This window comes from Populus alba, chromosome 13 (assembly GCF_005239225.2).
Source record: "Populus alba chromosome 13, ASM523922v2, whole genome shotgun sequence".
Taxonomy (NCBI): domain Eukaryota; kingdom Viridiplantae; phylum Streptophyta; class Magnoliopsida; order Malpighiales; family Salicaceae; genus Populus; species Populus alba.
The window spans coordinates 14,685,409-14,697,338 of NC_133296.1; the positions used below are offsets into that span (position 1 = coordinate 14,685,409).

Sequence of the window (11,930 nt, forward strand, 5' to 3'; positions counted from 1 at the left end):
TTCCAACCAACGAATGGTTGATTCTGGTAGATTTGAGGGAGAGGATTATGATGAAGGAGGTTTCGACGGCCGTTGATGGCTGACGAGGTAGAATCATCGTTTTGAAGCTTCAGGTGGCCAACGAAATTGCGGTCGTTTTCCAGCTAGATGATGCGGTGAAAATGTTGAAAACAACCGGGGTTTTGCTTTATAGCAGGGTAGAAACCTTTCTGTGGTGGTTCGGTAGCTTCACACGGCCGGAAATGGGAGATCGGATGAGAGAGAGAGAATCACCGGCGAGAGGAGAGAGATGCTCTAAGATTGTGCTACGGTGTGAACGCGAGCACTGTGTACCTGTACAGCTAAAGGTTGTGAGCCGTTCGATCCGGATGAGCTGATCTTTGATCTGGTGTGGCGCGGTGCACCGAAAGCTCGGTACACAGGGTGACGTGGCACAACGGGATCAAAGGGCAGATTATTTCAAAGGCTGAGATGGATTTGGGTTTTAATCTAGTGTGGTAAGCCCTAATGTATCCTATTAAATCAAAGGTCCAGAACTAACACTATTAGATCTAACGGTTAGGATATTTTTAGTATTTTTCAAATTGTTTTTTAAAAAAAAAACAATATCTTACTCGCATGAAGAAAAACTAAAAAAAATTCAAATAATAATACTCTACTTTTCTTTCTTTCTTTTCTCCTTTCCCATTCTCCTCTGGTGTTGTGGTTATTTATAGCCAATAAGCAGGGACAACATATTTATTTCAAAGGAAAAAAATGCATTGCCGCAACTAACCCACCTACTATAATAAATTCTTGTATTATTAATTTTTTTTATTATATATAATAATAAATATTTCTATGGGTAAAACTAAAAAACTTAAAATCAGTATTAGAAAAAGCTCGTTTCAATCGCTAAAAAAATATTTTAATTACCAAAAATTATATTGGAACACAAAAAAAAATAAAATTTGATGGGTATCAACCCGGTGAATCGGGTTTTTGACCGAAAAATAATGATTTTGACCCGAAACGTCATGAAAACTCATTTTTTACCCTAGTCGACATGGTTTGACCCGTATTGACCCAGTTGACTCTGTTTTGATAAAAAATGACCGTTTTGACCCGAAACGTCATGAAAACTCATGTGTTACCCTGGTCGACATAGTTTGACCCGTATTGACCCGGTGGACTCAGTTTTGATAAAAAATGACAGTTTTGACCGAAAATGACGGTTTTGACCCGAAACGTCAAGAAAACTCATTTTTTACCCTGGTCAACATGGTTTGACCCGTATTGATCCGGTGGACTCGGTTTTGATAAAAAATGATGGTTTTGACCGAAAATGACGGTTTTGACTCGAAACGTCATGAAAACTCATTTTTTACCCTAGTCGACATGGTTTGACCCGTATTGACCAAGTGAAATCGGTTTTTATGGAAAGATGCGGTTGACTCGAGAAAAATATATTTTGAATTTTAAACTTTTTTTCTTAATTTTTTTGGATTTTTATGAATAATAATAGAAATAAAATAACATTCAAGAAAATCTTAGTGAATCAAAAATTGGGTTACAATAGTTGACCCCTCTTTACAATGCTTACTGTGCAAAGACATTGGAAAATTCATTTTCTTTTGACTTTGCATAGTAAGTTTTGTAAACAAAAATGATGGAGGTGTTGAAAAATACACAAATTGTTTAGTTGTTATATTCTTGTGGGCAACCTGGCCAAGTGAAAAACATGAAAGTGTTTTCAATATTGATTTTTATGAAATACATGAAAGTGATTTAAGCATTGGTCTTATTTTCCAGGTGACCAACCTGTTTGTGAAATATATGAAAGTGATTTCAACATTGATTTTTTGTGAAATACATGAAAGTGGTTGACACGACCAAAAGCTTGATGTCTTTTCCCAAGTGCAGGAGTGTCGAAGTAATAAATAACCCGGCAAGACCGGGGTCGAACCACAGAGAGGTTAATGGTATAAATTATAAATAACAACACAACAACAACAATAACAAAAATAACAATAACAATAATAATAATTATAATACTCAGTACGTGGCGTTGTTATACCTGAGAATGATCCAAAAGATCGGGTCACAGGTTTCCAGCCTATATACTGAGTTTATGAAAAGATCAAAGAGATATATATTATGAACAGAATGTAAATAATAATAATAATAATAGTAGTAGTAGTAATAAAGAGAACTTTGAGAGGTAAAGTTGATGTAAGGATTAAACAATGATAACAACAAATGTCAAGGTTAGAGGATCCACTAATGGTACTTCAAACAAGTATAATATAAACTCTTGTTACTCACTTGAAAACCACACATAAAGGAGGTTCCAATCAGATTATAAATTGTTAACATGATTACATTAATTATCTTATTCGAATAAAGCTAATACTTGTAAATGTTGGCAGGCATTCATGATTATAACTTATGTTAACAACAAATCAAGTTCATTTCATAGCTCAGGTGTCGGTTATACCATACAGTATGGGCTATGAAAGTGCCAAGTATTTGTTGTACCAAGTGTTATACAACATAAATCTAGATTAACCATTTAACAAGCAAAGTATTAAAAGTGAACAAGATAACAAATATAAAACATGTTAGTATCCAACGTTAAGATCCATGTTAAGTTTATATTATACTTGTTCTTACACCATTAGTGTACCCTTTTCACCTTGACATAATTAACTTAGCTAAACATAATGAAAGAAAGAAACATAAATGAACAAGATAAGAACATAAATGAGAAAGAAGTTAACTAAGTAAAGGAAAGGAAATGAAGTGCATAAACTTGATATTAATGAAAGCAAGACATAAGCAATACAAAGAGAGAAAGCAAGAGCATGATCTTGATCTGAACACCAAGATGCCTCAATACATGGTAAGTGCCTCCTTTTATAGGCCAAAATTTGGAACTATTGATTTGTTGACTAATTGATGAGTGGGTGGCCACATCTTGACTAGATAACAATCCTTATCTTCTTGTCTGATCAAGACGTCATTGCTAACATCATAATTTGCCCAGAATCCTCAAGAATGTTCTAGGAAATTGTCTCAGCTTTCCAACAAAAAAAAAAGATGAGGTCATTTGGACTTCTAGAACTCAAGATATGGGCTGAACACTAAATAGTGTTTGGGCTGCAGGACAGCTTCGGACTTCTTCGTTGTTCATTCAATTTGGACTTCAAAACGACCTTTTCAAATCTTGGGCTCCCCATGAAAGTTGTAGGCCTTTGTCTTACCTTTCCATCCATATAAAGTGGACCTAAATCCGAAATCTAGAGCTCCAGATATGATCCAATTACCGAGCAATGTTCCGGTTTGGACTGCACCGACATCTCTTTTCTAAGTTTGGCCATCTCTTTGTCCTTTAACTTTCAATGCTTAAACTCATCAATCAATCCTTTTATTTATGTGATACTCCTGCATTTAAAATGAGCATTTACCATAAATTAAGGTATCTTATAATATCAAACTTGTTATTATAAAACATGCTTTAGTTAAGGAGTTATTGATACTTCAAGTGCAAAATGATGATATAAAACCTTGATAAACATGCACTTTTAAGTACTAATCAGTGGTTTCAGCAATGGTTTTGTGAAATACATGAAAGTGATTTCAACATTGATGTTTTGTGAAATACATGAAAGTGATTTCAGCATTGGTCTTATTTTCTAGGTGGCCAACCTGTTTGTGAAATACATGAAAGTGATTTCAACATTGATTTTTTTGTGAAATACATGAAAGTGATTTCAGCATTGGTCTTATTTTCCAGGTGACCAGCCTGTTTGTGAAATACATGAAAGTGATTTCAACATTGATTTTTGTGAAACTCATGAAAGTGATGTTAGCATTAGTCTTATTTTCCAGGTGACCAGCCTGTTTGTGAAATACATGAAAGTAATTTCAATATTGATTTTTGTGAAATTCATGAAAGTGATTTCAACATCAGTTTCAGGGTTAATGAAAACTTTTAAAGGAAGTCATACTTGCACGGTTGAGATCTGATTTGTAAATCGATCTCAAAGATGATGTAAGCTTCTCAAGAAAGTCTTATATGTATGGTTGAGATCTGATTTACAAATCGATCTCAAAGAAGATGAAAGCTTCTCAAAAAAGTCTTATATGTACGGCTGAGATGTGATTTGCAAATCGATCTCAAAGATGATGAAAGCTTCTCAAGAAAGTCTTATATGTACGGCTGAGATCTGATTTGCAAATCAATCTCAAAGATGATGAAAGCTTCTTAAGAAAGTCTTATATGTACAGCTAAGATTTGAGCTTCTATTCAAAATGATAGCAGGAGCAAATTCCCTATAAATCACGCAATATTTGGCAAAAGACATCATCAACTTCTTACATTTTCAATACTTTCAAAGTTCTTAACTTTTGAAGTTTTAACCATGTCTTCCTCTTCTTTCAATGCTAATCCAAACCTTGTTCCTGCGGTAGAGCTTGTAGTTTGGCATACTACCTTTAAAGTGAATGGTCGCCCAGTTACAATAGAGGATATTGTAATGGACAATGAAGATCTTGATGTAGCCGTGGTTAGAGACATGATCCTTCGTCGTGATGAAATAATGCTGGCAGCCAGGACCGATATTGAAGCAGTGAATTAGTCACTTGCTCTCAGTATCAGAGCTACTTCGTCTTTGGTGAACCTTGCGGAGCGTCTTCATGCCAGAAGACTTGAGTTGAATACTTAAATTCATGATCTCCATCATTAGATTGAGAATTTAAGGAATAGACTCCGTGATGAGAGACATCACAGATGAAGGTAATCTAAGATGAAGGTAAGTGATGAGATGACCTTCTGCTTTGGTTTTCAAAGTGTTCAAGCGATTACTTGAATGTATTTTGAGAGAAAAGAAACAATTTGCCTTTTATTTTTAGAAACACTCTTTTTAACAGCATGAATAATAATGAGTAATTATTTGCTACGCCATGACTTTTTATGGAAAAGTCTCTTATATTTTAAGAACGTTGTTTATTGATCCAGGTTGCTTACTTGATTAGAAAGGACTTCAAAGACATGTAATGTATTTTATGGCTCAAGGTTATAAAAGAAAAAGTATTCCATAAGCTCAAAAAAATGTTTAAGGGCTTATAAACTATAGATCACTATTATCTTGTCTTGGCATTTTCTTTTTCTACCTTGACAACAAAAATGATGCTAAATATTCCAAATGAAGAACTTCTGTTTTTTTTTTGTTATTCCCATATTTGTTAGGAATTCTCTCAATTGTTTGGAATTTTATTGAATTCTTTGTTGTCAGACTTTTTTTATAAGCTCACATGCCTTCAAGACTTTTTTTATTTGGTTGTTGAGGAACAAAATTGTTTTTGAGGAGAGAACTATAAGCTTGTTTGATTATTTTTCCACCATCCTTCATCGGGTTGCTATTTGTTTGCATACTCTGGATTCAAACTTCACTTATATAAGAAATGACCTCCTAAGATCTTCTGATGGCATCAAATTGTGGTGTAATAAGAAATCTTAGGTAGTCTCTTTGTTGTTTGCTATAGTAGATTAATTTTTTTCCTTTTTTTTTCTAAGTCTGTTTTTTTTTTTTTTTCATATTCTTATATTTCACTTTGGTTATTAGCTTTATGGACTTTTCAATATACTCTTGATGATTATATAAAAAAATAAAATTAGTTGCTAATGGTTGCGACCTTGTCTTACTGTACAGTTACCAAGATTATATATATTACCTTTCGGAAGACAAAACCTCTTCAATTGCTAATATGGGTGTGTGGGATCGATGACTTGTCTTGGATTTGGAATTTCTATGTTTGGTATGTTGTCCGAATTAACGTTGTCCAACAAGGTTTTGGACAAATTGAGTTAGAAGTCAATCTCTAATGGGATGTCTTCTTTCATATTTCCTAGTCAGCCTAGTTCATGCATTTCCTTCAATAGTGTATGAAAAGGATTGGTCCCTCCTAAAGTTGAATTTTTTTGTTCGATGGCTATCCTTAATAAAATCAACACCAGAGGTGTTTTGGCTAGAAGAGGTATTATATATTGAGTCCGATGAAGCAACATGTTTTGTCTGTTTGTTGGCTGAGGAGATTGTTGATCGCCTTCTCCTACGTACATCAACACCGGAGGTGTTTTGGCTTAAAATGTTAAGAAAAAATAGGTAGGGCAGTGCAGCATATCCCATTCATTCAGCATAAAAATGTATAGTCTCGTGCTTAACATTCAATCAAAATGCCCATCCAAATAATTTATCCAACCACTTGCATAAACATTAACATATCAAACCCTAAAAGATATAACTCAACTAATTAGATTTATATTTGTAAAGATCATCACTTTGAGTTACACAAACCTTAAAATCATTAAAAATTTATATGATTATTAACTTCAGAACTCGTGTGATTAATCGAGATATACATAAATTAACTTAAACATCCATTTTAATAAATAAAAAAAACATATCATTTAAATTTTATCTACTACACGTTATCCTTCATTAATTATAATTATAAGAAAAAGATGATTCTCTATTACTTCTCTTTTAGCAGCATATTTATTGGCACCGTGTGAATTTGAACAGTGTCAAAAACATTTATTTTTATTTTTTCGTAGAATTTTTTTTTTAATTTAATCCTTTTAATTCAAGGGAAAGAAAGAAAAAAAAAAACAAAAAAAAAGGGAAAATTGGTTGTCACATTGGGAAATAGCCGCCACACGCCGCCTATATTGAATGGCCTTGCTTTAAGCACTTCCAGAAACACCAAGAAAGATTATTTTTTAAAGCAAAGGGGATTTTGAACGCGCCATAATAATGTGGCAGGTCCTCCACATGCTGGTGTGTTCCCAATATTTGTCATTTTCGTAAACTTTGGTCCCTAATTGTATAAATATTTTTCAGTTTAGTTTCAAATTTCTTCCCACCTAAATCCAAGTTTTTTTTTTCAATTTAATCTCTAATTCTTTTTTTTTATATAAAAAAACCCTAATCAATCTAATATACAGAAAAATGAACAAAACCCCCCACCAAGATTCCTAAATTGACAACTCAAATTTCCAAATTAGCAAAAATTCAAAAAGAAATATTTATGGAAATGACAGTTACAAAGAAAAAGCTGAAAAACACCTAATAATTCCAATAAAACAAAGTTATTTACAGGTGGAAAAAAAAAGCAATAAAAATGCTAACTTTCAACTTAAAAAGTCAAACTTTAATAACCAAAGGCAGTTAGATTAAAGAGATGCAATAAATAAAAAGTTGGGTTGTGCTCTAAGCAGTTGCAGATCTAATTAATAATCACCACAAAAGTTGATAGAAAGAGATAAACATAGAAATAAAAAGGAAATGCTTAGAGTGTAAGTTTTTAGAAACTTTAAACACAAGAGAACTACAGAAAGCTGGAGGAAATAAAAGAAGAAAAACTTGCTAGTTAGAAAACTAATTTGCAAAGAACACCTACACTTATATACAGTGATGCGAGGAGCTTGAAAAACATAAGCACCAAAAACTTTAGCGAGGCAAGGCCGGCATGCTTTCACCTACATTACTTACTCGTATCCAAAACCATTATATGTAATTGGAATATATATTATACATAGAGAAGATCCGTAAGGTTTGTAGTATTAGCAAATTTTATTCTTTACATATAATTTATTAAATAATAAATATAAATTATATTTTAAAACTTCACCTAACAGCTTAATTTAAATGAATATTGATGAACCATGGTAGTATACAATACAAATCGAAGAATCTAATTAAAAGAAAGTGATTTGGATCCATAGACTAGTCATACACTAAATCTCAATATTGATTCTGAATTCAATGATTTATATTAGTTTATGAACAAAAAATAATTAAGATTTGAATTATTGTTATTTTTATCAAGCACTACATCATTTCCATTCCATTAGAATATAAATTTATTGATCAAAGAAAATGAACTAAACTTGACATTTTTCTCTTAAAATATATTTATCTATGAGAGAACATATTGATAGAACACATTCAATTCATTATTTCAACCGGAAACTCAGAAGTTATTACAAGTTCAAATTATTATTTCAATAGCTAGGCACACACAATATTCCAAGATGTTTATTCATTCCCAAAAATAACCTTTTAAAAGAGGGCAATCCCTCACATCCTCAATCGCATGCAAAAGCATTGGCCTTGAAATCCCCTTTTTCTTTTCTTTTCAGAACAAGCAAGATTCTGGAATGATTTCAGAATTTTGAATATAATTGTATAGAATCTAAATTAATCGGTCTTGAACTAGATGTTTAAAAGATTAGGGATGGCAAGAAAAAAATAGGAAGGAAGAAAAGAAATAATACCGCTCCGTAATAATCAAGCAGTTTGAAGTCCTTTGGTGGTGACTTTTTTGTGTCATGCTCCTTTGAATCAACTGCATTGTCCTGTAAAACAGAAACAATTTTATGTTAATGAATATAAGCCACTGAAACTGGTGATCAGCAAATTTTTGGAAAATAGTCCTTTGGGCAAAGAAAATTTCAACCTAATGCTATGCTCACGGCAAATAATTGGATCCACCTAATGCTATGCTCACGGCAAAAAAGAATGACAAGCACATCATGTAAATAGACCCACCCACCATTAACGATGAAAACCAAAGTGCAAATGGTGCAAACTTGACATCATTCAAGTTTGTCCAAAGAAGGATTATAGCTGCCACCACAGAGGTATTTAAAGCCCACACATCAAGGCATAAATAACCATCCAAAAGAGATGAACCAGTAGGACTGTCAAAGGCAGTGCTGTTCCGGGAGGCAGGGGCAGTGCTGTTAAGTTCATGAAGATGCTCACTCTTGTTATTTTTATCCCTTAGTTGTGGCATTTGTATGGCACCCGCGAAGGTTACACCAGCAACAAGCACCGCTACAACAAGAAGATTCTCTATCCTGCTCTTTGTTTCCTGTTTCCTTGGCGGCTTGCCTTGAGTACTAGTGAAACGCTCATACAGGAATTTTTTAGGGCGGGCATGGAAGTATAAGATAGATAATGTTATCATCTGCATAGCAAGGGGAAATCAACTTCATTATAATGAGTTTCCGGCACATCCTTAATCGCATGCAAAAGCATTGGCCTTGAAATCCCTTTTTTTTTTTTTTCAGAACAAGCAAGATTCTGGAATGATTTCAGAATTTTGAATATAATTGTATAGAATCTAAATTAATCGGTCTTGAACTAGATGTTTAAAAGATTAGGGATGGCAAGAAAAAAATAGGAAGGAAGAAAAGAAATAATACCGCTCCATAATAATCAAGCAGTTTGAAGTCCTTTGGTGGTGACTTTTTTGTGTCATGCTCCTTTGAATCAACTGCATTGTCCTATAAAACAGAAACAATTTTATGTTAATGAATATAAGCCACTGAAACTGGTGATCAGCAAATTTTTGGAAAGTATTCCTTTGGGCAAAGAAAATTTCAACACAACACTTATACCTGGTTCTTGTCCGCAGGGGTACTGTTCTTTGAATCAAACTGCTTTCGATACTCAGCAAGCTGGCAACAAATAGGAATCCCACATACCAAAATATTAAATCAATAATACTCCTAAAAAATATGCTTTTTAAGCTCAATAAATGATGATCAAATAGCGTACCATTTCATCTGTTTTTTCATATTGCTCTACAGCTATTTTGGATTGTTTTTCAGCAATATCATATGGTGTCAAATTTTCATTGTTAACAATCGAAGTATCAACGCGTTTGTCACGCACAAGAACAAATGCAGCCACGGAATGACCATGATTTGTTGCCAAATGCAAAGGTGTATTTCCATCCTCATCCATCTCATTTAGCAGCGGTTCTACGAGCGTCTTCTCTTGTCTGAGTATGTACCTAACCACATTGCCATTTCCATTTTCCGCCGCTACATGAAGAATGTTCTGCCCTTTTTTATTGAGGAATTCTTTTGGAAATGGGGTAATCTTCAGAAATTCCTTTACTACATCAACAGAGTCATTTTTGCATGCTAGATGGATAGGATAGTTGCCTTCATGGTTTCTTTTATAAGCACCATTGAGAAACTTTTGTAAAAGGAATTGAACTCCCTCCTGAAAACCTCTGGATGATGCATAATGCAGTGAATTTCCCAACTCTTTGTCAGTGAGACATAATAGATCTGGCTTTGCTTTTTCAATTTTCTGCAACATATCTGAAAAACAAAAGAAATTGTTTCAAATGAATATGAAGATGATAGGTTTGCAACAACTGTCTGTATGTAAATCATTTTCTACTGAGTATAGACATTGTGATCACCTCTGTTACGTTGCTCGATGGCAGCATGAACTGGTGACTTTCCTTTTGGTAGGGCATCACCATCTTCACTGTCTATAGGGAACGAAGCTTCTGTTTTCAAGAGATCATCAAGTATCCCGTTCTTATTGCCGTTCTCAACAGCCAGATATAAAGGAGACCTGCCATTCTTGTTGTTGTAATAGGCCACTTCTGGATCTCTGGAAACTAGGAGTTTGGCAAGTTCTTTGTTGCCCTTGATCACTGCATCATGCAAAGGAGTGTTTCCCTTTGTATTTTTCTTCCTCATCAAGCTCGGATTCGATTCCGCAAGAGATTTAATTGTACGACTTGCCTTTCCTTCTCTGGCAGCAAGATGAAGGATTGTGTCCTTCTGGCTGTTTTGGATGGTGATTAGAGAAGGAAACGTTTCAGCCAGATAAGATGTAATATTGTCACTTCCATAGCTTACAGCTACATGAAGCAGTGAATTCCCAGCGGGAGTCTGTAGCTCCTTTGCTGAACGTTTTCGAACACAACTCTTAAAAGGAACAACGCTGTCAAGCTTTTTATCTTCTCTCTCAATATCCAGACACTAAATTATTATTATTTTTTTAAAAAAGATAGGACTAAAATATGAATTGCTATAACAACAAGGATCAAATAATAGATAAGTTGAAACTTTATATAGCAAATTAAAGTTTTCCATACCAATATTCAAATGGGTTTTTTTTTTTATTAAATTTGGTCAAGTTCTTAAGTTTTTTTTTTTAACTAAACATAAAATTTTACTTTGCAAAATCAATTTTTTAATTCATTGTTGTAAAATTCGTTGACATTTTGTATATGTAAGACAATGAAATTAAAAAACAAATCTTAACATGTAAAACTGTTTTAATATAATTTTGAAAAGATTATATTTTAATTATAGTTTCATGATCAAATTTTTTTTAAAAAATAACATTTGCAAGAATAGTGCAATAAATAATGAATCTCGATCGAGAAGAAGAGTAACAATACACAATATTAATATTAATATTAATATTAATATTAATTCCATAAAAGTAATAACTCATAATCCTTTTTTAATTATTCAATTAATCTAAACCTCAATAACAATACATACAATCCCTTTGAGAGTGCTTTTATTTATTTGCGAAATTGCAAATAAGTTAATAACTACGGAAGGAGCATTGTGCCTCTAAATCAATCCCAGCCATTTAATTTCAAATATGGACATTATAGTCTATTCGCTTTAATTTTTTTTTTTTAATTCCATCTAAGTACACAATTCCTAGAGTTTTGTTGGGCCTTGGCGTTTTTTTAGTAGGTTTCTACAGTTTTGTTCACATTACAGCCTACCATTTTCAAGATGTCTACCTATGGATAATCATATCTCACTTGATTATATTTTGAAAGCCTTTTGAGGTAAAAGATGATGAGGTTTTTAAAATTTTTTGTGGAAGGTCCATCTAATTTTTTAATATAAAAATTCTTATTTCTTAAATAAAGTATATTAATAAAAAAGATAAATCTTAATTTTGTTTCTTATATTCTTAAATACAATAATGTTCATTGTATTATTTGAACCTTTTAATTAGAGTAGAAGTTTAATTTCAGCACTTTTTTACGAGGTTTTTTTTTCAGTGGATAATCTGGAAAAAAAAAAATTAAGAGAAACTAGATTC

General features: G+C 32.9%; 2 protein-coding genes across 2 annotated transcripts in view; both read right to left on the minus strand.

The window, feature by feature from the left end:
• Nucleotides 1–11,607, minus strand: part of LOC118036847 (protein ACCELERATED CELL DEATH 6) — a 29,050-nt gene extending 17,443 nt beyond the window's left edge. The window contains exons 1-2 of the mRNA XM_073403840.1: nucleotides 11,598–11,607; nucleotides 10,267–10,761 (exon numbers count right to left, since the gene is read on the minus strand). Of these exons, the coding sequence (XP_073259941.1) occupies nucleotides 10,267–10,761; nucleotides 11,598–11,607 (505 nt within the window). The remainder of the gene's footprint in view (nucleotides 1–10,266; nucleotides 10,762–11,597) is intronic.
• On the minus strand, nucleotides 8,515–10,243 carry LOC140954449 (protein ACCELERATED CELL DEATH 6-like). The gene is made up of 4 exons (XM_073404036.1): nucleotides 9,609–10,243; nucleotides 9,449–9,508; nucleotides 9,254–9,334; nucleotides 8,515–9,015 (listed from the first exon to the last, which is right to left on the minus strand). Exons 1-4 carry the CDS (start codon nucleotides 10,158–10,160, stop codon nucleotides 8,515–8,517), a joined length of 1,194 nt encoding a protein of 397 aa, XP_073260137.1. The 5' UTR covers nucleotides 10,161–10,243.
• Nucleotides 11,608–11,930: the final 323 nt, after the last annotated feature.

Coding starts and splice junctions, on each gene's coding strand:
- LOC140954449 (XM_073404036.1), bottom strand. CDS start 10,160: ATGTTGCAGAAAATTGAAAAAGCAAAGCCAGATCTATTATGTCTCACT. Junction 9,335..9,448: donor CCCCTGCGGACAAGAACCAG/GTATAAGTGTTG, acceptor TCTGTTTTATAG/GACAATGCAGTTGATTCAAA. Junction 9,016..9,253: donor TGCTTGATTATTATGGAGCG/GTATTATTTCTT, acceptor CTTGCTATGCAG/ATGATAACATTATCTATCTT.